Source organism: Choloepus didactylus, chromosome X, assembly GCF_015220235.1.
Source record: "Choloepus didactylus isolate mChoDid1 chromosome X, mChoDid1.pri, whole genome shotgun sequence".
Classification (NCBI taxonomy): Eukaryota; Metazoa; Chordata; class Mammalia; order Pilosa; family Megalonychidae; genus Choloepus; species Choloepus didactylus.
In genome coordinates, this window is record NC_051334.1 from 188979203 (window position 1) to 189005909 (window position 26707).

At 57.9% G+C, this 26707-nt stretch overlaps 1 protein-coding gene across 12 annotated transcripts in view; it reads right to left on the minus strand.

The window, feature by feature from the left end:
• Positions 1-26707, minus strand: part of ZNF185 (zinc finger protein 185 with LIM domain) — a 55787-nt gene that overhangs the window by 23916 nt on the left and 5164 nt on the right. For 3 of the 12 annotated variants that reach the window (XM_037821670.1, XM_037821682.1, XM_037821679.1), the window contains 16 exons: positions 22055-22219; positions 21162-21239; positions 20941-21064; positions 20715-20780; positions 19278-19316; positions 19083-19160; positions 18773-18862; positions 18172-18258; positions 17684-17767; positions 17373-17414; positions 16400-16621; positions 13235-13321; positions 11429-11533; positions 10869-10967; positions 8938-9027; positions 4182-4385 (listed from right to left, as the gene is read on the minus strand). In XM_037821670.1, coding sequence (XP_037677598.1) covers positions 4182-4385; positions 8938-9027; positions 10869-10967; positions 11429-11533; positions 13235-13321; positions 16400-16621; positions 17373-17414; positions 17684-17767; positions 18172-18258; positions 18773-18862; positions 19083-19160; positions 19278-19316; positions 20715-20780; positions 20941-21064; positions 21162-21198 — 1454 coding nt within the window. In that variant the 5' untranslated portion in view covers positions 21199-21239; positions 22055-22219. Of the gene's footprint in view, positions 1-4181; positions 4386-8937; positions 9028-10868; positions 10968-11428; positions 11534-13234; positions 13322-16399; positions 16622-17372; positions 17415-17683; positions 17768-18171; positions 18259-18772; positions 18863-19082; positions 19161-19277; positions 19317-20714; positions 20781-20940; positions 21065-21161; positions 21240-22054; positions 22283-26707 lie in introns of those variants that run through there. The other 9 variants (XM_037821673.1, XM_037821674.1, XM_037821672.1 and 6 more) reach the window with 8 other exon arrangements.

Consider the following 26707-nt stretch of genomic DNA (forward strand, 5'->3'; position numbering starts at 1 on the left):
TAATTTCCATGGAGGTGTTACCCCGCCCATTCAGGGTGGGTCTTGATTAAATCACTGGAGTCCTATAAAAAGAGTTCACAGACAGAAGGAGTTCAGACGAACTAAGAGTGACATTTTGGAGGAGCTGCAGCTGAGAGACACATTTTGAAGACAGCTGTTGGAAGGTGACACTGACCTTTTGGAGAACACCATTTTGAAATGCAACCTGGGAACAAGCAGACATCAGCCATGTGCCTTCTGAGCTAACGGAAGTTTTCTGGATGCCATTGGACATCCTCCAGTGAAGGTACCCGATTGTTGATGCCTTACCTTGGACACTATGGCCTTAAGACTGTAACTGTGTAACCAAATAAACCCCCTTTATAAAAGCCAGTCCACTTCTGGTATTTTGCAAAACGGCAGCATTAGCAAACTGGAAGAGGGTCTATCCCCATCTACCCCATCCCCTGATCCCGAACCCAGGAAGCAGCCTAAGCTACTATGCCTTTTCCTTGCTGTTACCTTTACAAGACTTGAGTGCCTCTCCAGACCTTGGGGCCTGTCTCCTGTCTCCTGAGAGCCCCGTGCCTCCAGTCTTGCTGTCCACCCGCAGTTTTAGGGGGCCTCCCACAATTCACGTCTGCCCGTGGCACTCTCCTACACAGAGGCCAGTGGTGCGTCCCTGGGCCCGGGTGGCGGGGGCAGGGGTGGCTCCTATCCTCAGCCCAGGAGCTGAGGAGCCTGCCCAGACCTCCTCATCACCCCTGCCAAGCCCCCGGCCTCCTCTGCTTCTCTGGGTACCCCAGCTCCCGCAAGCCTCCCCAGTCTCCTCCGTCTGGGAGCTGCCTCCAGCACATCCGATGGGCAGAATCTTCCTCAGCCTTCCCCACGCAGCCCCAACCTCAGCCCAGCCATAAAGTGAGTCTTTCCTGACCACCCAGTCTCTCTACTCACTCACACAACCAGCCGCCTCCTCTACCATGTGTGGCTGCATGTTTTACACGCCTCTCACCACAGGGGACCCTGGCCACATAGGAAGCCATGTGACTTGGCAGGAAGTCCAAAGTTGCTCGTCCAGTGCCTTTGGACTGGGCCTCTGCAGAGCCTGGGGCTCAGGACGGGCAGAGGAGTCAAGGGTGGGTTGGACGTCCTTAACGAAGAAATCTGCTGTATGACAGGGGAGCCTGGCCCTAGAAACAGCCTCCTATCTCGTTATGGAGCCTCTGTGGTGTAAGAAGCCCCGGGATCAGGGAGGTGGGATACGCATGTGCCCGTCTGGATACATTATGTCCCCCAAGAAAAAGCCCTGATCTTTTAACCCCATCTCGTGCGATATTGGGATTAGGTTGTTTCCATGGAGATGTGACCCACCCAACTGTGAGTGACACCTTTGGTTAGGGTGTGACCTCTGATTGAATTATTTCCATGGAGGTGTGGCCTGCCCATTCAGAGTGGGCCTTGATTAGTTCACTGGAGTCTTATAAAAGCTCACAAATAGAAGAACCTCAGAGCTGCAGCTGAGACAGACACTTTGAAGACGGCCATTGGAAGTTGACCCTGACATTTTGGAGAAAGCCCTTTTGAAAGCGGAACTCTGGAGCAGACGCCAGCCACATGCCTTCCCAGGTGACAGATGTTTTCCAGATGCCAATGACCTTTCTCCAGTGAAGGTACCCTATTGTTGATGCAGTACCTTGGACACTTTATGGCCTTAAGACTGTACCTGTGTAACCAAATAAATCCCCTTTATAAAAGCCAATCCATCTCTGGTGTTTTGCAAAATGGCAGCATTAGCAAACCAGAACAATGCATCTTAATTTTATCCCTTCACGTGGAGCCACAGGTACCACCTGCTCGCCACAGCAGACTATCTGCTCAACTCCACCATGTCTCTCCTTCCAGCATGTTCTATCTTGTGGAATAAGCTGTCTGCTTTGGCCTGCAGAAGTGTTAAGTGCTTTCCTTTGCTCTCCCTGAAATCGCTGAACAACATGAGCCCATTGTGTTTTACCTCTCTGTGGACGGATGCTTTAGTGAGCTCTGTGGGGCACGCAGTGGTAGGTGGCAGGCTAGATGCCTTTGGTGGGGGGCCCCTGCTTTACAATCTCACCCCACAGCACACGGCTGCCCTCTTGCTCACGCACACTCACACCCACCAACACACTCCAGTCCCAGTCTCGAGCCACCCTCAAGGCCACCGTCACCCTCGATTGCACTCTCACCTCCCTCATGCCCACTGACTCACATTCCCTTTCACTCACTCTTTTTTTAAAAAAAAACTTTTTAATTTGAAATAATTTCAAATTTATAGGACAGGTACAAAATAAACAAGCCCCACAGAGCATACTCCAACATACCCCTATACTCCCAGATGCCCAGATCCACCAACTTTTAACATTTTGCCACAATTGACATATCATTGTATCATAAAAAGAAATAAAACAAAATCAAGTTACTATGGCTAAGAGATTTAAAACGGAGTCAGGAGATCATTCTGGACATTACCCTTAGCAAATCTCTGCCAGATATCACAAACTGCTAAAGTCTGCAAAGCCTCAAGCAAGCTTGTCCTCAAAACCCTAAGGACATCCAGACAGCATAAAACAAACCAGAAGATAAAAGATTCAGTAAACTATCTTACCTGAAGGACAACTGGGTACCCCAAATATCCACTGACCACAAACAACTGGTGTAATCTTTTCCTTTCCTTTAAAAACCCTTGCCTGACAAAAGGGGGATGTGAAAGGAAATGAAATAAGCTTCAGTGGCAGAGAGATTCCAAAAGGAGCCGAGAGGTCACTCTGGTGGGCACTCTTATGCACACTTTACACAACCCTTTTTAGGTTCTAAAGAATTGGGGTAGCTGGTGGTGGATACCTGAAACTATCAAACTACAACCCAGAACCCATGAATCTCGAAGACAGTTGTATAAAAATGTGGCTTATGAGGGGGGACAATGGGATTGGGGGGGCCATGGGGATCACACTCCCCTTTGTCTAGTTTGTGGATGGATGAGTGGAAAGGTGGGGGAAGGAAACAAACAAACAAACAGACAAGGGCGCCCAGTGTTCTTTTTTACTTTAGTTGCTCTTTTTCACTTTAATTATTATTCTGGTTATTTTTGTGTCTGTGGTAATGAGGGTATCGGGGATTGATTTTGGCGATGATTGTACAACTATGTAATGGTACTGTGAACAATCGAATGTACGATTTGTTTTCTATGACTGCGTGGTATGTGAATATATCTCAGTAAAATGAATATTAAACAAACAAACAAAAACCCTTGCCTGAACAGATAGATTCAGAATCTAGAATATAGATTACCAGGGGCTGGGGCAGGGGTAGAGAATGGGAAGTTAAGGCTTAAGATGTATAAGGCTCTTATTTGGAATGATGGAAATGTTTTGGTAATGCGTGGTGGTGATGGTCGCGTAACACTGTGAACATAATTGACAGCATTGATATATACATATCTGAAATGTGATTAAAAGAGGAAATGTTGGATTGTATATATGGTAACAGAATAAAAATTTTAAAAAAAATTCCTTGGGGGTATACCTAGGGGGAAAAAAGAACCCTTGCCTGGAAGTGCCAAGACAGGACACAATTTGGGTCACTACCTAAATCTGTGCTCTCCAAATTGCAATTTTAAGACCCCAACAAATGCCTTTGTTACTTCTTGGCTGACACTATCCCTCCATCCCTCCATTTATCTATTTTCTAAACATTTTCCTCTGCACACTCTTACCTTCTCTCTATGCTTCACCCTGTGTCTGTCTGTCTGTCTTTCTCTCTCATGCTCTTTCTTTCCCTCTCTCACCCTCTCTGTCCTCTGCCAGAGTCATTTTATACCCACAAATAGCCCTCACCTGACCTGGGACCCTATTTTCTGGGAGACAGCCCCTCCCTCCAACTCCCTGAGCTGGCACAGGGCTTCTTACTCCTGGGGTCAGTCACCTGCTCCCACCACAGGCCTCCAGGCCAGCTCCTCACGCTGCGAGGAAGCCTCTCAGCACCACTCCAGGCCCAGGGCATCACCACCATAACCGCACAAGCCAGGCAGGAGCCTGAGCCCCCCGTGTGCCACTGGCCGGTCATTGACAGGCAAAGTCAGGGGGAGCAGTTCACACCTGGCTCACAGCCCATGACAAAAATCCAGGCTCCAGTTGGCAGGAGCCACCCTGGCACAGCTCAACCCTTACCTGCTGGAGCAACTCTCCAGTGCCATGAGCTGCTTGGGTTTGGGTGCTCTGGGGCTGCTTGGGCCCCCTGGGGAGCTGGCATCTGCAGGCGACTGGCTGGGTGCAGCTGGGTCTCTTGGGCCACCTCTCAGGGCTCCAGGTCCCTCCTGCCAGGCCTCCCCGGCCTTGGGGATCCACTTCTTTTCTCCATCACCAGAGAAGGCGCTGAGGGAGGAAGAGACCATTGTGAGCTCAGTGGGCTTGTCTCCCCAAGGGTGACGCAGAGAGGAACCACGCACAGCCCCCAGCCCCGCTCCCCCCTCCTCGCTGAGGAGTGCAGTCTCCAGGTGTACAAGGGGAGGACTGAGCCCACGATGCCTTTGCCAGCCCTGAATCCAGCCAAGAAGGAGTGGCGTCCCCTGCGAGCTCTGTGGTGGGTTGTCCATCACTGCAGCCAAAGACCCCAGCCCCAGCTCCCCCCAGCCCTGGGCCTCTTTGCTCACGGAAGATAATCCCTGCCTTCCAGCTGGATTAACAAGGGGAACAGTGCCCAGAGGCCATGGGACTCTTCAGCCCCAGGTGGAGGTACCCAAAATGCCCCAGCAAGCAGACTGCCACCTCTGGCTGCACCCAGAAGAACCACAGGCAAGCAGATGTGACACCACCCTGATGATGCTGGGGAAACTTTCCCTGAGTGCTAAGCCTCTCAGGGCTGCTTCTCCCTGACCATCCACTGCAGCCCATCCAGACCCCCGAGTGTCTGCTCAGAGGACAGCGGTCCCCGAACCAGCACCATGCCCTGACACACCCAGCCCACCTCTGCTTGTGACAGACATGCTGAGCCAAAGACAAACCGAGACGGCCTAAAGACCTTGAGCCCCATCTCCATGGCCCCGAGCTCCCTTTACCAGGGACTGAATCAACATCCTCTGTATAATGTGGCATCAAAGGTTGTCCTCACACAGATCGTGAACAGAGCCAAGATTCTCTGCCAAGGCAACTTGGGGTCCGCTGCAACATCAGGACAAATGGATGGATAGGCCATGGAGCACAGCCACTACATCTTTAGGAGGTCTAACCACCTGGACCATAAAAAGGAAATCTCGGCAAAGCAGTCCCACAGAGCCTTGCTGAGCCATATAACATCCTGGGGGGCTTACCTCCCAAATAAGTCTGTCTAGGCTCCTGAATAAACTGCACGAAGTCGAGAGATTAGAGATAAGCTAAAGAAGGCCTGCAAAGGCAGAGGCAGAGCCTGGAGTGATGTGGCCCCAAGCCAAGGAACACGTGGAGCCACCATGAACTGGAAGAGGGAAGGAAGGAGTCTCCTCCGGAGCCTTTGGAAGGACCTCAGCATCCAGAACAGGGAGAGAACACCCTTCTGTTGTTTGCTGACCCAGTTAGTGGTCGTTTGTTATGGCAGCCCTAGGAGACTAATAGTGGGTTTATGTGAAGCCCTTCCTTCTGGCTGTAACCAGATCAAAGAGCCAGGAGCCTAGCACAGACATTGACGACTCGCAACACAAACATGCTCTCTACACGAAGAGGGCACCTCCCTTCCACTTGAGCACTCTTTGCAGTAGACCCCTCCACTGGGTGACAATCGTCTGCTGTGAGTAGATGTGTCTAAAGGTCCCCTGCTCATGCAGAACATTAACCTGAAAAGCCCAGACTTGCAACATATCAAGAAGAAAAACAGCATCTGGCTTAGATGTAAGATCAAATAATAAAAGTTTAGCAGGGAGGGGACAAGCTATGGTGTCTTGTCAAATGAAGTCAGGCTAATCAACTTGGTGAAGGGGAGCAGAGGCTAGCTTTCCAAATGTGCTGGAACAGTTGGGGGGGGGGGACAGGTGTTCCTCTGGTGCTGCTTTATTTAGGTTGTGGCTTTTATAAAACCAGTATTTCACATTACTTCATACCAGGAACAACTACCTTACATGCTTTACATATACAAACCCATTTAATCCGCCCAGTGACTCTATATGGGAAGAGCTATTATTACCACTATTTTACAGGGGAGGCAACTGAGGCACAGAGGAGTTGAGTAACACAGCCAAGGCCACAAAGCTAGTAAGTGAGAGAGCTCAGATGTGAAGGCAAGCCCGGAAGCCCAGGCTCTAACCACCGTACTCTACTGCCTCTCCCCATCCGGGCGGTGAAGCAGGAGCGAGTTAGAGGAAAGCAGAGTCCCTTAAGCTTGGGACACCTGGCATTGCTTTGTAACCCAGGAAAAGTGGGGCTCCACCGCGCTCCCGGAGCCCACGTCCCCATCGTCCCCGGCCTCAACCCCCCAGGGCACTGAGCCCCTCGTCCCTGTCCTCATCCCTGAGCCCGTGGCCGGGGGTCCGTGGCGGTGCGAGGCCCGGGCGCCCCCCGCGCGCCCCCTGCCCCTGCCCCCGGAAGGCTCGGGAGGACTGCGTCCCGGTGTCCCAGGGCCCGCAAAAGGCGGCCGGGCCGCAGGCACCCCGTGGGCTCCCTGCCGACCCCGAGCTGCCCCCGCGTCGGCAGCTCCCGCCCGGAGGAACCGGCGTCGGCCCCGACGTGTCCCCGCGGCCACCGCGCCCGCGGGGGAGGGGACGAGCGCGCCGGGCCCATTCGCGATCATCGCGCGCCACCTAGGGGCCGTCGCGGGCACGGCAACGGGACAAGCACCACCGAGGCGGAGCGGGCCCGGGCGGCCATTTCGCTGCAGACCGTGGGATTTCCCGGCACGCACTGCGGACCGAGACCGCGGAAGAAGGAAATGGCGGCGCGCGCAGGCGCAGACGAGATGCTGGCGCGGACGCGTAGGCGCACACGCGACGGCCCGCACTGGAGAGGCGCGCAGGGGTCGGGTGCGTAGGCGCACGGGTTCTGCGCTCGGTGTCCTGCGTCCCCGTCTGGGTCTTTCGGTCCCAGAGCCGACCCCCACCGGGGACGTGGGAAACCTCTGGCACCGTGTTTCTCAACCTCAGCACTAGTCACATTTTGGGCCTGATAATTCTTTGTCGTGGGGGCTGTCAAGTGCATTGCCGAATGTTTAGCAATTTCTGGTTGTGCACCCGGCCTGGACGTGAGAATCAAATGGAGCTTTTTCAAACACATCGATGGTAGCATCTCAGCTCCAGAACCATTAAATACAAATCTCTGCGTGGAGCTCTGGGAGCCTTAAAAAAATGCAGCCGGGGTTCTGAAACACTGCGATCGAGAAAGTTCATACTGATTTTTTCAGACTTTTAAGCATTAGACAAAAGTAGTTCTGAGCCTGGCTCTAGAGTGGGTCTGGCTGTTCCTGGCTCTGCCCCTCTAGGAGAGTGTCCCTCACTTTCCTCCTCTGTCAAATTGCCTGATGATAAAACCCGATTCTTCCCCATTTGGGGAGGATTAAATGAGAGTATGAAGACAGTGTGCTCTGCACAGTGACCAGCTGGTTCTATGTTTTGAGAATAAGCTCAAAAGAACAAACACATCACATGAACCAGTTTTTTTCTGTGGTTTTTTTTTTTTTTCAGTTTCTCCTGAGGTTTTTCTTAGAACCTCTTGCATTGGGACTCAGCTCTGCCATGTAAGCTTTCCCTGCCTTAGTTTCCTCATCTTAGGCAATTCACAGGTTGCCGGGAAGACTGGGACAGTGCGGGTAAAGCACCTAGCTCAGTAGGTGTTAGCAATTGTTTTCATTCTGAGTGGTAACTGTCAGTGCAATTTGAAACAAAAGAAAGTCACATAACAGAACCTTATACCTTAGCAATTCATTGCCACTGCCCCCCCCAACCCCCACCTCACCCCAGCCTCCAGGTTTAGTGGGAGTGACAAATGTAAAGCAAATAACCGCACTGCGCTATGAAAATGCACTAACCTTTAAAAAGCCTAAATCAGGCCGTGTTCCTCTTTGGCTTAAAACTTGAACTAACACCCAAACTCCTGGTCATGGCCGTGTTCTATCTCCAGCCCCCCTCACCAGCGGCCCTGTGCATTTGAACATGCTAAGCTCCTTCTGCCACAGGGATTTTAGGCTTGCAGTTCCTTTTTTTGAGCTCTCTTCCCCTGCCCTTCCTCGAGTCGGTGCCTTCTCTTGAGCACCCCTCACTGCCAGTACTGCATCAAAGCATGAGGCACAGAGACCTTGGGTTCCAAGCCTGTTCTTCATTCCGATTAGGGTTAAACCTCGCGGGGTGGAGCGGAGGACTGGATGAGACATCGAGGGGTGCTCCAGAGTTGAGCTGTTGTGTGATGATTAGCAGCCTCACGGTGCAAAAAGCCAATCAGCCCCTGCCTTCCTTGCCACACCTTCCCCCTCCCCATGAGGACCCTCCGTGCCAGCCCCACTCAGCTACTTACAGTGTCCGGGAGCCACCAGGTTCTCCCGAGCCCTTTGGGTATGTGTTCCCTCTGCCCTTTGGAGATTCGGCTCAAAAGCCACCTCCCCCATGAAGTTGTCCCTGGTCCCTCTTCCCAAGCACTACTGGTCCCTCTATCACAACTGACAGGGGAGGCAGTATTAGTATGGGACCAGCTCCTGAGAGCTCTCGGAAGGCAGGGGCTGGGTCTGATTTGTCTGTACAGTCCGGCCTCCAGCATGGGGCAGGTGCCATCAAAATGGCTGCTGACTGTGAGAGGAAGTGACCTTTACTGATTATGGATTGCTTCCTGGCAGAGGCGACAGAGTATGGTGGAAAGTTCCAGCTGGGCCTTTGCCCCTCACCACGTGTCTCAGGCCGGTTCACAGGCCTTGCAGACACACATCCCGAGCTGTCATCCTACACCCTAGACGCTTGGCACTGCCTGCCGGCCTTACCCCTGCGGGTCGGCCTTAGTATCCTCCGTGTCCAGTGGCCTTTTGCTCTTCAGGTCAGCCGGGGCGGCAGGAGCCAACGTGGCGCTGGAGCTGGGGGAGAAAACACACAGGCCTGTTGAGGCCTCGGACCAAAGGGGGCTGGTGGCCCAGGTTTGCCCTCCCCCGCTGTCTTCTCACGGAAACAAGGACCTGTGTCTGCCACTGTGTGTGGTGATGTCACTTGAGCCCTGAACAATGTGGGGTCCCTGGGGAAGCCTCTTCCCGTGCCTGGGTTCTGTATCCTTGCCTGACCTACCTCCTGGCATTCCAGAAAGATCTTTGCTTACTAGGGCTTGCTAAATGTTCCCCGCACCCACATCAAAATGGCTGCTCCAGTGGGTGGCTGGCTAGGTGGGCAGATGAAGTGGGGTCCCTTACACCTTGTGCCCCAGGAGCCATTTGTCTCCCCAGGCGCTGCCACCTGAGATTCCTTTCCCTGACCCCTGCTCACTGGGTCACTGTCTTGAGGAGAGGGTTGCTGAGGCTCCGCAAGCTCCACCTCCCCCAGAAGCCCTCCTCTCGGCCAGCGGCCCCACCCCCACCTTGGCCTGGGTCCCCTTGGCTTGGTGCTGGGTCTTGGGGTCAGCAGCCTTATCACCCGGTCCCCTCCCTCCACTGCCCTGATGGGTGGGTCCACTTCCAGGCTGGGGCTCCTCCCAGGCTCCCCTGTCCCACTGTGACTCCCTGGTGTGAAGGCAGGAGGGAGTTGAGAAGTTCGAGGGGGCCCCTGGGGCCCCAAGGCTGGGCCTGGGAGGCTGTGTCCAGCAATGGCTTTTGGAACTGAGGGGCAAAGCTAGCAGGCAGACACAGCCTGTGGGAGGTGGCCATGCCCAATCTGGGTTCAGGACTCTCTGTCACCCCTTCCTGAGAGGGTATCCTCCGTCTGTGACAGCTGACGTGACTGAGGCGCTGCTCAAATGGATGCTCGGGCCCCCCCCCTCCCTGGAGTTGGGGTGCAAATCATGGCTCCACTGCCTCTGAGCCTTGTGGCCTGAGGCAACTTGCCCGACCTCTTTGGGGCTCAGTGTTATCTGTGAAATGGGCACACTGGGTGTGCCTGCCTCCCAAGTTGGCTGAGAAGAGTAAAGGGGTGACTAGATGCCAAGTACTCGGGATACTGCGCCAACAGGCTCCTGCACAAGTCTGCACCCCCCACGCTCACCCAGGGTTCCTTGGGTTTGTTTCCAAACCCGTTTAGGCAACCGCAGCGGCCAAATTCAATGAATAAACCTAGGAAAATGGATGGTTCCACGAGAACCATGTGGAATCTTTTGGAAAGACGATAAAGGCGAGTTTCTCACAAATTGCTGTCAAACAAAGCCTAGCTAAGTATAGGTAAGACAACCGTGAAACAAAAGCCTAACAATCTAGAAGATTCTTCCCTCGGATTATTTTGCAAGTTACTTCGAGGTTTTGCTTCCCTTCAAGAAAACCGAAAGCATTTTCTCGATGTGTCTCCTCGTTAGTAGCTGCTCAAAGCCCTGTCTCCATCCAGGCCCAGCTGCCCACCCCCCCCCCCCAAGGCTGCCACTTTTCCACCACTGTCCCTTGGGACAGAGCTGGCTGGGGAGTGGGGACAGGGCAGGAAGAGGAGGCTTTGGAGCTTCTGGAAGGGAAGGGAGAAAGCAAGACAAAGGGGCCTCCTTCCAGCTTGTTCTCAGAGCACAGCCAAGCAAGCAAGAACACACAGGTCCATCCACTAATTGGTTGTGCATCCCTCCCATCTTCACTGTACCCCAAGATGGGGAGCTGGGCCTCCAGCTGCTCTGGTGGAGCGTGAGAGCGAGGGGCAGGGGGTAGGAGAGGAGCAAGAGTCAAGCAGAGGAAAGTGCAGCGACGGAGGGCTGGGGCCCGTCCCCCAGGGACATGAGCGCCTTCCCCCGGCTGCTTACCCTCCTCGCGCCGAGTCGATGTCTGCTCCGGCCAAGGCTGCAGGTGGGGAACTCGGGGCCCTGGATGCCAGGGTGGCATCGCCCAACCATGTGCTCGACCTGTTATCGGAACAGAAGCATTTGCTGACTCAGCTCTGGAGTCTGATCTTCCCTAACACAAATGTCTTGAACACAGGTCTCAGGCACGGACACAGCCCACTCTCTCGGCGACGATTTCTGTGTTTCTTCCAAACGTGATGGGCCGAGAGCTAGAGGGGAGCCAAGAAACAGAGCAACTGGCTTCACAGGGGATCTGGGCAGGGGCCTACCCCCCTCCAGGCCCCACACAGTCATTGATTCATTCATTCAGCTGATATTTGTTGAGCCCTTGCCCTGCCCCCAGCTCTAGAAACACAGCCGGAGAGAGGAGAGACCTAGTCCCAGTTCCGTCTCTTGACTACTCGACCTCAGGCTGTGCCAGAACAAGACAGAGCTTGGGTCAGGGGCCAAGGGGATGCGTCAGCTCAGTGGCAGGTGGGCCCTGGGTGGAAAGAGGAGGTGTCTGCTCCCTGACGTGTTACCTTTTGGAGTCGGAATCAGGGGCCTTGAAGGCCGCCTCACCAGCCACGTCTCTCTGGGGCTCCCTGGAGCTGGGGGCCTCCTGGTCTTTGAGGCCTGGGGGAGACCTGTGGAGGAAAGAAGCTTTACCTAACCACCCTTCGGCCACTCATGCTCAGAGGAGGACAGTTAACTTACCCCCCAAATGGCAGCTGTCTTAAGGCACTGAAAACCTGATATTGACTGATCGATTGGCTGGTTCTCCAAATCTCCTTACCAATAGCTGCTGTTGGCGGTGGGCCATTAGACACCAGACCCTGTGCCGGCCCACTTTCCAGATGAGTAAACTGAGGCCCAGAGAGCCCGGGGGACTGGCCCCGAGTTCCACAGGCCACAGGGGAGGAGCTGGGATTTGAACCCAGGCAGCCCGACCCCCTCTGGTCCCTCCAAGGTCGTCGGGGAGCCCCAGGGGGTGGAGCCCAATGGAGACACGTCCAGCACCACTGCCACACCTGCCCTCTCATCCCCTCTCCTCCGTTGACTCTGGGGCGCCACTTCCTACCTCCTTGGCCACAGCTTCCCGGGGGTCCCCTTTACCCTTCCCTTAAATGTCAGCTGCTGCCTTGCATTGGGGCCCATGCCCAGTTCCCGGACCCCCTCGGCCCCAAGCCTGTGTGAAGGGCTTCTGCTCTCGTTATTTCAGCTCTCATTTGGCTGCGTACAGCATGGAAATCTCTAGAGCCCCAACTTCTGTCCCAAACCTCCATCATAAATCGTCAAACACTTTCTGGAACTGTTCACTTGGGTGCCTGTGAATAAATTCACTGTTTATTCATTCAGCAAATATTAAGTATTCAGTCGTGTAGCGAGGCGGGCTGGGGCAGGGTGTGGGGTCCTGGAGCTGCCTGCTGCTGGTTGTGAACTTGACCTAGTTATGGAACTATCCGGGCTTTCAGTTTCCTCATCTGCAAAATGGGCACAGGGACCCGAGCCTGGCTGCTTGGGGCAGGGCAGGGCTTTGTAGAGTCTGGTTGTCTTCTTTCCCACCCCATTCCCCAACTTGATTCTCCTGTGGAAAAGGTAGGAGAGCCCTCTAGGGCTTTTGTCACTCTCAGATGAGCTGCCAGCCTCATCTCCTCCTGTGTCTCTTGGGGTCACTTAAGAGACATCATCACACTGAATGATTTGCCCGTGTTCAAGCCACGCACATGCCTGTGCTGCTATTTGGAGCCAGGCCCTGGGCTGGGGTGGGGGTGGGGGTCGAGGAGAAAGCAGGGGACACTTAAGCGGTGTCTGCCCTCCTGGCGCTCAGAGTTCAGGGAGAGGCTCATCCATAAATGGACAACTGGGACACAGTGGGTGACATGAGGAGGAAAGCCCAGGGATGGGGCCCCAGACCAATAGGAGACTGTTGCAGAAAGGAGGAGGGTGATGGGGGGCCTGGGGAAGGCTGTGAGGGGGAAACCTCCCTAAAACAGAATGGACAGGGCTTGGTGCCTGGCTGGGGGGTGGGGCTTACAGGGGGAGCAGCCAAGAAAAATCGAGGGAGCTGGGAATCCCACAGGACTCATCACAGAGGCTGCTTCCTCCAGGAAGCCCTCCCTGAGCATCCCCGGCCCAGACAGGGTGGCAGGTGTGCAGCAGGTGCTCCATGAGTGGTAGCTGGCAGAGGGCTGAGTGAGGTGGCAGATGTGTGGGGAGAGGCTGCCACAGAGAGGCGGGGAGGCACCCAGCTCTTGGCTTGCCCTTCCAGGAGAACTGCTCCCTCCCTGCTCTCCCAGCCTCCACCCCAGAAAGAAGAAGCCGGAACAGTGGCAGGACCTCCTTACCTCCTTCCTTCCAGGTCCGGAGCCACCAGGTGGAGGTCTGCCCTGGGTGTCGTGATCTGCAGGCAGACGATCTCCTCACTTCTCCCCCTGCAGCCAAAGGAGAGAGAGAGAGCCAGTGAGCTGCTGCTCCGAAAAGCCTCTGTCTCCCCTGTCTGGGTTCTTCTCCTTTCCGAGGGACACCCAGACCTTTGGCCCTTCTTCATTCCAGCTCTTGTCCACGCTTTGGCCTCAGGCCTTCTTGGTGCTGCGGCTAAGCAGGGGCCACTGCCCAAGTCACAGCTCCAGTGGGAGGGGAGTGGAGGGCTCCTTCTGGGTGGAAAGGGGACCCAGCTCCGGTCCTCCCAGCCCCGACACCCCATCTCGAGCTGCTGCCCACAGTGCAGCTTCCGGATCACCCTGTCTGTGGACAAGTGTCAGAGGCGGGCCCTGCCCATGACACTGTGGAGGCAGGGATTCTGAGTTCCTGGCTGATGGTGACCATGGTGAACGTGACAGCCATGAAACCCACAGAGCAAATTTTCAGTGAGGTCCAGTGGGAGGTGGATGGTAAAGACTTGGGGGATGAGGGCAAGTGGCCGGGTGCCCACAAGATGGCACCCAGGTGGCATCTGACGACACGGGGCTCTAAGTCCCTGTGTATAAATCCGGCCGTGAGGACCTGCACGAATTCTGCCCCAGAGAAGGCCACTCAGCAGTCTCAGGGGGTGGGGGGCATCGGAGGGGTGAGGGTGAAAGCAGGGAATTGGGTAGTTCCTGCACTGGGGGGGCCTGGGGCCCTGGAGTTGACCCTGGGAGCCATGAGGCTGGAAGTGACAGGAGGGAAACTGATTTGATGACGACGATGGTACAGTAAAGCTATCACAGGCCAGTAAGGTGTACTTTCTCACCGGTGTTTTCCGGTTTCATTAGAGAACCGAGAAGAACAAAAGGGTTGCCCCACCCTGTACCCTCTTTCTCATCCTTTCCGACTCCCTCAAACTCTGCCTTCTTCAAGACGGTGCTCAAAGGGTGCCTCTCAGGGGCCTCCCAGCCTCCCCTCTGCTGGCAGCCCACCTCCCCTCCAGACCCTCAACCACAGAGAGCTCTTGTCCACTCTCAAGTCCTCAGTAGCTCAGCTGCAAGCTACTGGAGAACAGGAACGTTCTGGAAGGCAGCATGTGCCCTTGGAAGGCGCTCAGGGAACACAGAGCCTGGTGCCTGCTGAAGTTCGAGACCCCAAAATGGGATCAGCGAACCCTGAGCGTGGCCAGTGCGGAGGGGTGGGCTGGCCTGGCTTGGGGAGGCGCCCCCTCCTGGGCCACCCACAGCCGCGCCCCCCGCCAGGGCCAGCAGGGGGCAAGCTCGGCCTCTTTCTGCTTTCGGAGCCGGGCACTGTGCTGAGAACTTCCTTGACAGGATCCCACTTAGGATGGGCAACAGCCTGGGGAGGCAGCTATTACCGCCGTCCCTATTTTTATACGACAGAGGACTGGGGCACACAGAGGTGACATGACTTGTGACGGTGCCACAGCCAGGAAGCAGCAGAGTTGGGGATGGGCCTTGGCCTGAACCTGTGTACTGGCTTCTCCTTAGCTACTCTGGCTGTGATCGTCCCCTGTCACAGTCTGGAAGGCCCAGTTGTGACAGGTCTCTCTGCAGGCGTGGGGGGATGGCTGGTGGCTGCTGGCCCAGTGCAAAGCCTCATGGGACAGGGTCGGGGAGAAAGGCTACCTGGGTGGCTTCAAAATCTTGTGACTGCACGATCTGAGGTGAGGGAAAAACTATCGGCAACATTGAGCTGAGGCAACTCTCAGGAGCTTGGCCCTCCCTCTCCAACTTTCTTGAGCAGCCCCTGGGGCACACTTCTGAAGAGGGGGACTCTTTCCTTCCCGATGGAGGCCATTGGGAATGTTCTATAATCTGGTCCTAGTCCTGTTTCCTGGGGTCATACAGGCAAGACAGGTTTGCTCCCTGTCCCCGTAACAGCTCTTCATGACCCCAAGTTTGTTCTTCTCCAGCTTGACACCCCAGATCCTTCATCTCCCCCTTGGATACCTGAGTTTTGGGGTGCTTTGCTAACCCAGGCCTTGTCTGCGCCTCACCCATCCTGCCCACTGCTGACGACAACTCCAGCTATCCCCGGGCCGTTTCCATTCTCCCCCGGGCCTCACCCCCTCAGACTCCCCCGTCTCTGTAAATGGGGTTCCCAGCCACCCCTGAAGGCTGATGCTTTAAAGCATCCATCTTGCTCAACCCCCAGATCCCATCCATCACCACATCCTGCTGATGCAGCCTTGGAAAGAGCCCGCACATCTTTCCGCTTCTCTGAAAGTGATTATGGACGAGAGTAATATCGTGGGGGCAGCCAGACAAACAGGGAGGCTCCTTCCTGATGCTCAGGGCCCAAGGTGGGGAAGGGGGCTGTGGTGGCATTCTGGACTTGTAAGAACCCCCTGTCTGGCCTCAGGGTCCTCCAAGGGTGCACCAGAGGCCCAGCAGCTCCCAGCAGACTCCGGCTCGGGCAGAGCCCTCAGTCCAGGCAGGTGCTTTCCATGGCAGCGATATCTGGGCCACGGAGCGCACGGCAGGACTTGGTGCCGTTCCGGGGTATTGATTTCTCGGCATCAGCCAGCAAGGCTGTGCCATCATCTGTCCAGAGACTTGGGACCCAGAAACCGGGACGAATCCAGGCCGGGCCTGGGGTGAGATCCCTAGCCCTCCGCCTGCCTCTGCCCTGTCACCCCACATCCAGACCCTCCCTGGCTGGCAGGCCCCAGCCAGCCGACAGCACCTACCTGGGCTCCCGGCTCCAGGATGAGCTAGGCACACTTGGCATGTGCTCAATCCAAATTGCCCGGGCCATTTGGGTTCTGCCTCCGTCCATACTGGCAAAGAGCATCAGACACCCCTGCCCCCAAAATCCAGGCACAGGCACGGCTCTGGGGACTGTGGAGCCTCTGGCCCACTCCTGTCAGACCCCACATTTCAGACCCTTCTCAGATGTTGGGCTGTCACTGGGCTCAGTGGCACAAGGGTTGAGGTGACACAGATAAACACTGAAGAGACAAAAGCTCAGTCGTCTCTCCCTGGAGGCCAGGCTGCTCTGCCACTTTCAGCCCTGGGCCAGCTAGCCAGATGGGTCCTGAAGGATTTCCATGCCCCACCCTGGCACGTGGGGACACTGACCCTGAGGCCCAGCAAGGAGGTGGCCTGGCTGGCGGCCCTGGGCAGACAGGAGTGCGTGAGTACCTTCTGAGGCCAGCAGGGGATCTTGCCAGAGCAGGTGGGTCCCAGCTCTGCTCAGAAGGTCCGTCTTCATCCACAACCTCAACCCTTTGGGTGAGAAGAGAAGAGATGCATGGCCAGTCTCCAGGGCGCTGGTGTCCTCCTTGGCCACTCTGGAGCTTGCTTTGAAGGACATGCTTTCATTGGTGTCTAGATGACCAAGCCCAGGGCCCAGCCAGACCTGCTCCTGGCCTTTGCCCCAGCTGGCACCTTGGCCTGGGACACTGGGCCTGCCAGCTCCTCTGCTCTCACCACCCCACCGAAGGCCCCTAAAACTCAAGTCCCTAGAAGTGGAGTCCTTCTCTCCCCCACCCCGCAGACTACCCCCGTCCTCCACCAAAGGTGTTCCCCTTTAGGGCCTGTCTCCACCATCAGGGTCACCTCCCAGGGGAACTTTTCCCAATGGTCAGACAGCAGCGTGAGAGCAGAGGGTGGATGAGAGGCAGGGAGGACTGTTGCCAGTCACCAAGGAGAAGGCCTTCCAGTGCCTTCCCGCTGCCTCCCGGCTGACGGAAGGGGGGCAGATACCTCCCTGGGCCCAGGGGGCTCTGAATGACATGCTTCTGGGCCCCAGCCCAGCGACCCCTCCTGCCTGTCCCCGGAGGAGCAGGAGAGGGAGGATGGGAACAACTCCTCTGTACCCCAGTAGCTACTTTTACTTCAAGACCCCAGGTCCATCTTGAGCCAGGGGCTCAGCCCCGTTAGCCTTTCACAAATGGAAGTTTCCGGACACAAGCCTCAGTTTTAGCATCCTGTCAGTCAGGCTCCTGCCACCTAAGCTGGCAGCAGCCCTACACACCCCTATGCCCTCTGCAAAGCCCCCGCACAACACCCCTGCTGACAGGAGCCCAAGGCTTCCCTTGCTGCCACTTACCACTTCACGATAAACAGGGCCTGCGTCTCCTGGGTGGGGCTGCTGGAAAGGAGACAGAAGGTTGGCGTGTTGGGCAGAGCCCTCCGCCTTGGCGGGCCCCAGGCCTCTCCCCCACTCCCGGCACCTCGGCTGCCCTGTTGGCAGAGGCCCCTCTGTCTTCTTGAAAGTGCATCTGAGAATCTGGAAAGGTCTGGCCAGGAAGGCCCTTGGAAGTGCCCTCCCAACCCGCGCCCTCCCCAGCCCGAGGAAGAACTGAGGCCCCAAGGGGCAGGGACGTGTCCCTCGCTGTGGCTCCCGGCTCTGAGGCTCACCCGGCGCTTTTCTTGGCCGCTGACAGAACGTAGGAGTGCTCCCGGGGTGCCGTCTTCCTCACCACGCTGCTCGCAGCCTCCGACCTGGGGCAGCACAGGGGACACAGCTGAGCGTTCTGCCAGCCTGGCCTGGGACATACCCAGGATGCCTCAGGGCCACCGCAGCCATCACAGACCTTCACTGAGGCGGCCACGGGTTGGCATTGGGAACAGGCTGAGCCCGGAGCTGAAGGCACGTAGAAGGCCTTGGGCTCAGCAATCCATCTCCATCACGGCCCACAGTGGGGGTGAGGGGACTGGGTCCCCAAGCCAGAGGGTGGAAGGAGGGACTGGGGGTCGCAGCTTGGCTATTCATCCCCTAGGGGGTCCCAGGAGCTGTGTGGGCCTGGGGCGGGGCAGGGGAGCGGGAGCAGGGGATGGCCAGGGAAGGGGCAGTGAAGAAGGAGCCTGGGTTGGGGGTGATGGGGAGACCCAGTGGGCGCTGTTACCTCTTTTTCTGCTCGTCAGAAGAGAAGGGTGCCTCCTCCTCCTCCACAGCCCCCAAGGATGAGCTGCGCCTGACATTGTAGGGGGCCCTGGGGTGGGGTGGGGTGGGGGGAGACAGGCTGAGGATGTGGCGGTTGTGGCTGCCTCTCTCCCCCACACACACGCCTCCCACCCTGCTCCCACCCACAGGCTGCACCCCCGGGGGCCTGCTCTCCCTGTTGCGATCCCCGCTGTCCCTCAAGGCCCAGTTCCGGTCTTCCCCTTCCCAGGAAGTGTTTCCCAGCTCCTCCCACACCTCTGGGCACACGGGACGGAGCCTTTGAGGGGGACCTCAAGGGGGGCTGCAGGGGGAACCCACAGATTTACATCCAGGAAACAGCCCAGACTTAGGCTGAAAGTGTCCTCGGGGTCACCAGGCCCCCCCAGCCCAGCCCAGCTGAAGGACTGGACGGGTGCAGGGCCTTCCTGGGTCTCCTCACCCTGAGGTGGGCTCCAGGCCACAACTGTTACTGGCAGAGGGTCTCTGACTAGTGGGACTAGCTGTCCCCAGGGCTGTGCCCAGAGGCAGGGGACACCAGGCAGGGCCCAGGGCAATCTACTCACAGCTTCTTGTAATCCTCAGTGGTCATCTTGTAGCCAGAGGAAGAGGGCCGGGGAGCACTGGCACTAGCTGCTCTCACCAGACTGCCGGCACTGAGGAGGCAAGAAGTGTCGCTGTGCCCACCCAGCAGGCACGTGGCAGGTGGATGGGGGGTCTGGGGAAGCGGGGGGCCCTGCCGGGTGCCCAGGAGGCCTCAGGGACACAGCCCAGTGTCCGGTCTTCCTTGGCCTCTCCCCTCACCAGTGGCCTGGGCTCAGCCCCCGTGCTGCTCCCCAAGAGCTGCTGCCCCCCAGCTGCCCCCCGTGAACGTACCTCTTTGGAGCGCCATTGGCCTTGGGAAAGTGCTGCTGGGACTGGGATGAGCTGTGTATGGGCTTGGTGAACACTCCCCTAAAAGAGAACCCAGGAGAAGCAGCTCGGTGACTTCCCCCTGGAGGGGCCGGCGCAGTGAGAAGTTAGGGGGTGGGTGGGTGGAGGGGAACAGGCTGGGGGCCTGCCGTCACCCACCTGATGATGTAGCCGTCGGGAGCCCTGGTGTTCGGAGGCCTGCCAGGGAGAAAGAAGGCAAAGGGTGTTGGCTGGCAGGAGTCAGGGACCTGCAGCCGAGGCTTCAGTGGCCGGGGCTGGGGTGTTCGGTGGCCAGGCACTGGCTGCAGAGGTGTAACCCCCAAAGTGCAGCTGCTCCCTGGCCTGCCAGGCCCCAGCGCTCCCCAAGGCTCAGGTCACACTCGGTGCCCCGAGGGAGAACTCCTCTCAGAGAGCCGGCAGCCCTGCCACCCCCTGCTTCTCATTTAGACCCAACTGTGGCTAGAGTTGGGTGAGAGCCACGGACTTCCACAGTCCTGATGTTCCACCATGGCCTCATCCAGGAAGGCTCTAGAAGGTCCAGCAGGATGAGCCCAGCACAGGCAGGAAAGAGCCGAGTACCCCCTCTTCCCTCCTCTGGGCCCTTCCCTCCCCTGGCCCCATGGATGCCCCCATCACAAGCCTGGATGGAAGATTGAGGCAGGGGGGCTGGGCCAGGGGATGGCCAGCAGCCGGAAAACACCAGGCTCCAGGGACTTGCCTTATTCCTGGGCAAGGAGTCAAGGGCTCTGGGCAGATGGTCTCCCTGTCCAGGCTGGAGCTGTGGGGTCAGCTCTAAGAGGACCCCACGTGGGCAGCTGGGCAGGGCAGTGTAGCACCCCAAGTTCTCCATCCACACAGCCCCTGACCTCACCAAGGGGCAGCCTCCTAGAGGTGCAAGTGTCCCCCAGAGGCCAAGTCCCAGAAGCCCTTGGGATGGCGGCCAAGAAAGAAAGGTTGCTTAACCCCCTTCTAGCCACACAAGCCTTCTGGAATGAAGTGCCTGTGGGTGGGGTGGGGGAGCCTTGGGGGTTCAGGCCATGGATCGTGGCTGGCCTGGGCCTCCCAGGGAGTAAATGAGAGACAAGGATTTATTTAGACATTGTGTCATCCCCGTTCTGGGCCCTGAGCTGCTCCTGCCTCTCCCAGCTGTTGGGAGCAAGGACCCTGCCCTGATCCCCTTTCTCTCTCAGGAGGCCCCCTCTGGACACAGCTACACAAAGGTCCTTGAGACGAGATGCTTTTTCAATAAATCGAGAGAGGACATCCTGGTCCCCTTGGCACAGAAACCAAACAGCATCTTGCTTAGTTAAGGGCCATTTTCATCACTGGAGCCAGGGAGACCAGCGGCAGGGGGAACAGCTGGCCCCGAGGACACACAGCAAGGCCAGCAGACCCCCAGGCTGCCCTTCCCAAGAGGATGGAGTCGATTTTGACCAACTTGCTCCCAAGGCTCCCCCCACACTGGGCTGAGGGCGAGGAACTTTCTCCTGCTGCTTTCGTTGTTCTTTCTTTCTGGATTGGTCCTTTCCTACCCTGGTTTTCTGGGAGATTCCTGCCACCCTTCGCCACGCTGCACAAGCGTCCCCACCCCCTTACCTGGCCTTCTGGACCTCCCCTGCTGAGGAAAAGGAGGTGGCGCGGCTCCGGCTGGAGGGCAGTTCTCTGGAGAAAGAGGGGTCCCCAAAGAGTGGTTCCCAGGCTCCGCCACCGGCCAGGCCCTGAGGCCACCTCTCCCCTGCTGCCTGGCTGAGTGCCAAATGTGGCAGTCCCTTGTCCCCCCAAGGATGGCTCCCCCTGTGTGCCACGGCCGCTTCCGCCTTACATGGTGCGGCCCTCCAAGTCGTCCTGCTTGGTGATCCAACTCTTGTCCCCCTTCAGCGTGGTGCGCACTTTCATCTGCTTGAGGACGTTGTTGCGCTCCTCCTCGCCTGGCGAGAGCGCCTTCCCTGACAGGGGCAAGGCCAGGCCGCCTCAGAAGGGGAGCCCCAGCCCCAGGGACCCCCTTTCCACCCCTCCGCACGGGCTGCTGGCCCTTGGCCTCACCTTTGTGGCTGCCTCCGAGGGCCGAGAGGCTCATCATATCTGCTGTGTGGCCCTTTCGCGGTTGACTTGACAGGGCTCCTGGGGACAAAGACACGCGTGCAGCCTGTCACCTCAGGTGTCTGTGATGGCTCGAGGGTCACTGGCTGGGCTCTGAGGCTTCATGGCAGCCCCTGGCCCACCAAGGCCACCCAGAATGTTCTTTGGACATGAGGACAGAATGAGCCAACGTTTAGGCACGTGCCTGCCCCCACCTGGCCTGGCAAAGCCGGCCAGACAGCTGGACGGGAGCCTGTCCTGGGCTGGGAGTGGGTTCTGTCCCCCACTGGGCCCAGACTGGCCTGGACGAGGGGGCATGGCTCTGTTTGGAATGGAGGGCAGTTCTGTCCCCCGTGGGGAAAGCCAGGGACCCCACTGCCAGCTCCTGGTCAACCTCAGAATGGGACTGGGATGCTGGGGGGCACAGGCCAGTGGTAACCCCCTTCCAGGGCTGAGCTGACACCAGCCCCGCACTGCTGCCAGCTGGCAGGGCCTGGAAATGTTTCTGTGGAGGTCGGGCCCATGGGTCCCCTGGGGTGGGGCCTGCTGAACCGGACAGGGCAGGGGACCAAGGGCAAACCAAATGATCCCCATCGCCAAGAGGCAGCCCTCCTGTAAATGTCACCAAATGAGCAGGACAGAGAGCTACAAATGTGAGGCCCATATGCCCAGCAGAACTCGTCCCAGGGGTGATCCTCAGGCCACACAGGCCTGGCTGCCCTCATCCCAGATGTACTGCCGAGAAGATTTCTGCCAAATCAAACCCACCCAGGGCCCCACGCTGCCTCAGGCACCCACCTCCACAGGTGAACCCACAGTCGGCAGGCTCCCTCCCTGCCCAGGGCCCACAGCCCTACCTCACGGGCCCCCACACTGGCTCCTTGTCCTCAAGCTGGGCTGTGTTTCAGAAGACAGATTTCTTTTCTGATGGGGGAACAGATCTGAGAGAGCCAGAAAGAACACTGCCAGGCCAGGATCTTTCCACAGGACAAAGAGGAGGGCAGCTCTTTGGGTTGAAGAGGCTTTAAAATGATGGCATATCAGACAGACAGACAGACAGGGCGTGAATCCATGTCCTGGCCAGAGAGGTGCGTGCCCAGCCTCTCCCCCCACCTCACCAGCCCCTCCCCCCACCTCACCAGCCCCCCTCCAACAGCCCCCCATGGCCACGGTTCAGGCCACCATCACCTCGACCTGCCCCCCCAACTCTGCCCAGGGCTGAACCCCACCTTTCCTCAGGCCAGCACTGCTCCCCCAGGGCTCTCCCCAACTCCTCAAGCACTGTTGACCCAAATCCTCCCTGCTTGACCTGCCCCCTCCACCAGCCTCATGGAGAGCAGGGCCGAGGTGCCCCCCAACTCCCAACACACCTATGTCAACTCCCATCGGGTTCTGCTCTGGACTTACCAAACCCCAGATCCGGCTTCCCTCTTGCAATGACCATCCCCCTGCCCCTGTACTGTGGGTTGAATGTGTCACCCCAAAGTTAGGCCAAAGCTCTAACCCTCCCATACTGTGAAGGTGACTCTTGGGAAATAGGGGCTTTGCAGATGGAATTGGTTCAATTAGGATGAGGCCACACTGCAGTAGGGTGGGTTCTAATCCATTCTGACCAGTGTCTTTATTTGAAGAGAAGAGACACAAGGAGAGACGGAGAAGAGGGCTGTGTGAAGAGAGAGGGGCCCAAGGTCGGAGGGTCGCTTCCTACAAGCCAAGGAGCACTGGGGGTGGCCGGCCAACCACCAGAAGCTACACAGAGATGAGGAAGGCGGGAGCCTGGTGCTGCCGATGCCTTGATTTCTGGGAGCCCACACGGCTCGGTTGGGGTACTTCGTTAGGCCAGCCCGAGGAAACGAGGACATCTTGCCTGGCCCTTTCCAGAGAGCAGCACAGAACGGACATCCGAGAGGACAGCCAGCCGGGGACAGCCCTCGCCCACAGATGTGAGCGGCGTGATGGGAAGGGAGTTAGGGGGAGCTTTCTGGAAGACAATTATCCGTATGTATCAAAAGCCCTGAAAATGACAAACCTATTAACCCAGAAATCCCCGTTGTGGCACCCTACCCCAAGGTGGCAACCGCAGGAGGAGAACACAGCCTTACACAAGATGGCCCGGTGCTGAGTGTAACGCACAAAATCTGGAAAGAATCTGAGTGCTAACAGTTGTATTTAAACATCCTATGATCCATCCGTTCAAGGAAATACTATGCAGCTATTAAAAATGCAATTGATACATACTTAACATGCCTTCAGCTACGTTTCTGACATATCATTAAGTGAAAAGCAGATTCTAAACCAAGACTTGGAGGATGGTGCAATGTATGTGAAAATATATTTACATTAGCATAGACAGACACATCTGAAAGGATGTTCAAAATGCTTTCCTCCTCTGCGTGGCCTGCTTTTCCAAATCAACGTGTACTTCCTGTGTGGTAGACTGAAGAGTGGTTGCACCCATTGGCATGGGAGCTGGGCTGGGGCTGTTGGATCAGGGGTGATGAGTCTTGGAGTTGATGCCAAGTGGGCCCCGCTGAGGAGGGAGGTGGAGGTGAGGAGAGAGGGAAGGCGCGCAGGGCCCAGGGATTCTCCCACAGGAGAGAGAAAGGCGGCCCAAACATCCAAGGGTGCCAGCCCGCCGGGAGGGACCCCGATGCCCCGACGCTCGCGTCTTGCCCACCACTGGGTTTCTAAGGGCTGGGGACCCCGCAGGCGTCTGTGTGAGGGCTCTGTCAGGGCCTGCGACATCAGCTGCTGACGGCGGAGGGATGGGCGTGCCGCCGTCACAGGGCCTGGCACTCCTTCTTCTGCTCTGGTGTCAAGCGTGTGTGGGAGGGGGAGAGGGAGAGGACATTCCTGGAGGCAGGGAGAAACCACAAGCCCAGGCCCAGGCTCCCGGGTAGCAGGGAAAGGCCCTGACAGGCGGGGACGGCCCCCAAATACTGGTGGCATCCAAGCTAGTGGCACCAGGGCCCCCCCCCGAAGGCTGTGATAGCAGTGGGGCCAGGCAGCCTGGGCTTAAGCCCCCCCACCTGCGAGCCTGCGCGAGTGTGTCCCCAGGCCCTCCCGGGCCCTGGGAGAGGAAGACAGCGGGTGTGTATGTGGGGTGTGTGTGTGTGTGTGTGTGTGGAGCAGCACTGCTCCGGCTTGGCCACGTGCAGCGATGGTGCAAGGAGCCCTGTGCACTAGGACCCTCGCCCTGGAATCAAAGCTCGCACCCTTGGGTGGCCCCGGGAGGCGGGTTACAGGGATGGCACCAGGTGGGCAGCCCTGCACGGACCCTCCGCGTCCCCAGCGCCAGGCATTGCCATTGCAGTGAAGCCTCGGGGTGGTGTCGTCCCGCTTCTCAGGGAGGAAACTGAGGCCCGCTCCAGGCCACGCACCCAGCCAGCGGCCCGCGGAGGGTCCCCCGCCCACCCCACACCCAGCGGAATAGAAACGGGGTCCAGCTGGCCCACGTACGCCCACCGCTGGCTGCCTCGGCTGCTTCCTCCAAAGCGGGGGCCCTGGGCGTCAGGAGCCCACACCCAGGGGCCGCACCACGTCCTCCCCGGGCGAGGGGGGCTCTCCACACTCCCACCGCCACACAAGGCCTCCCGAGGGGCTCAGCCCGGCCCGGGCCCAAGCACACTCAACCCCAAGACCCTTGGGATGGGGGCAGCCACGCTGCACTCCCCGCCCCCTCCCCAGCAGCCTCCCCTCCAAGTCCTTCCACGAACCACTTGCCTTCCCCAGAGCGCCAGGCCTACCCATGCCCCCAGGCTTGTGACAGAACAAAATGCAGAAAAGAATTCAAGAAGAAATTTGAGTGGTGCCCCCGTGCCTTCCTGGCTCAGCCCTGCAATGCCACCATCTCCAGCTGCCTTTGAAAACGAAGAGGCCCGCTTCCTGCCCAGGCCTTCCCGACTTCCTCTCCTCTGGGAACCAGGGGCTCCTTTAAACCCTTCCCAGCCACACCAGCATCTGGAAGATGCTGCCCAGCCTGAGAGCACTGTCCCACAGGCTCTGATTATTGTAAAGAGCCTGCCCCCTTTCCTAAGTGGTCTTGCATGGGTTCCTCTCTGAACCTCAGTCTCTTCATCTGTAAAAGGGTGCCAACTTGTGACCCAGCTGGCATCCGGCCTGAAGACCTGCTTGCTGGGCATCCTCCTGATAGGACCCTCCCAAGACAGAGCATGGGGATCTGGCCCCAGCTCGTGTCTTGACACTGGCGGGTGGCCTCATCTCCCAATGGCCTGCCAGAGTCTATCTCGAGCTAGAACACTGGGCAGCCCCACAGCCCCTTCTTCTACCCTGCTGGTGGAAAGCCTTCTGGTTCTTTGGGAACCCCACAATGCCCTGTTGACTTATCCGACAGCTTCCCTACCAGCTGTCCCTCGTGGCACACCCCTGGAGCCCCACTAGCCAAGGCCCCCCTGGTACACAGGCCTCCCTCCACGTACAAGCTCTGAGCCAGCCCCTATACTTCCAGGACAGATCTCCGTCTCCCATTAGCCTGCGGATGTGTCTTGGGGTGCTGGGGACGGCACCAGGGGTAGCGACACTGGCAGGGCTGGGTGGGAGACATGGTGACCTGAATGCAGGTGGCCTCTGAATGCCACTCAGGAGCTCCCTCTCCCCCTTCCTCCCGCCAGCTGCAGCCTCTCCAGGCCACCGAGCAACATCTAAGGGAAGAGGCCCCTGGCCACACTGGACAGAAGAGGAGGAGCCAATGGGCAGGGGCAGGCGGCCTGGTGTCATCAGAGGTCAGCAGCGAGTCGGCGCAGATCATGGAGGAGAGAGCCAGGGCAGTTGGCGGACAATGACACCGAGGCTTGGCTGGTGCATGGGAGACCGAGATGGAGATAGCGGCGGCAGGAGGGGGGCACCCTGTCACCCCATGGGGACATGCCCTGCCTCCCAGACAGAAGACCCTCTCAGAGAAAGTTCTGTGGCTGCCCCAGGCGTGGGCTCTTGTGCGAGAGAGTAGGCCAAGAGATTGTCCCTTGGGGTGACAGGGGAAGAGGACAGCTCCCAAACCATGGAGAATGGAGTGCTAGGTGCCAGGGGGAGCTCCTAGGGCAACCCGGAGGGAAGGGGGAAGAAAACGCCTTTAGCTCTGTCTTCCTGGAGCACCAGACGTCGCTGCCAACAAATGAGATCCAGCCAGAGGACACGTGTGCTGGGGCTTGTGTGAATGTGTGTGAGCTGGGTGACAACTTCGGTGTCTTTCCCGAAGTTTACTTGTGGCACTTTGTACCCAGGTTGCTGAGAGGAAGCCCAGCTCCGTTTTCCCACGTGCGCCAACCTTGGGGAGGGCCCGATCCTGGGCTCGTCCCGGCCTGCGGGGACCATGCCCAGCTCTGTTTCTCGGAACCAGAGGCCGCAGCTCAACTCTGGGTGGGCCTTTTAGGTTTGGGGCAGGAGCTGGCGAGAGGAAGAGGTAGGACACAGCAGGTGCCCATCCCAGGCCATGTTTCAGGAAAGCTTGGGCTAAGAGCAGTTTGGGGGGCTCCTGGGCAGGAGGGGAAAGG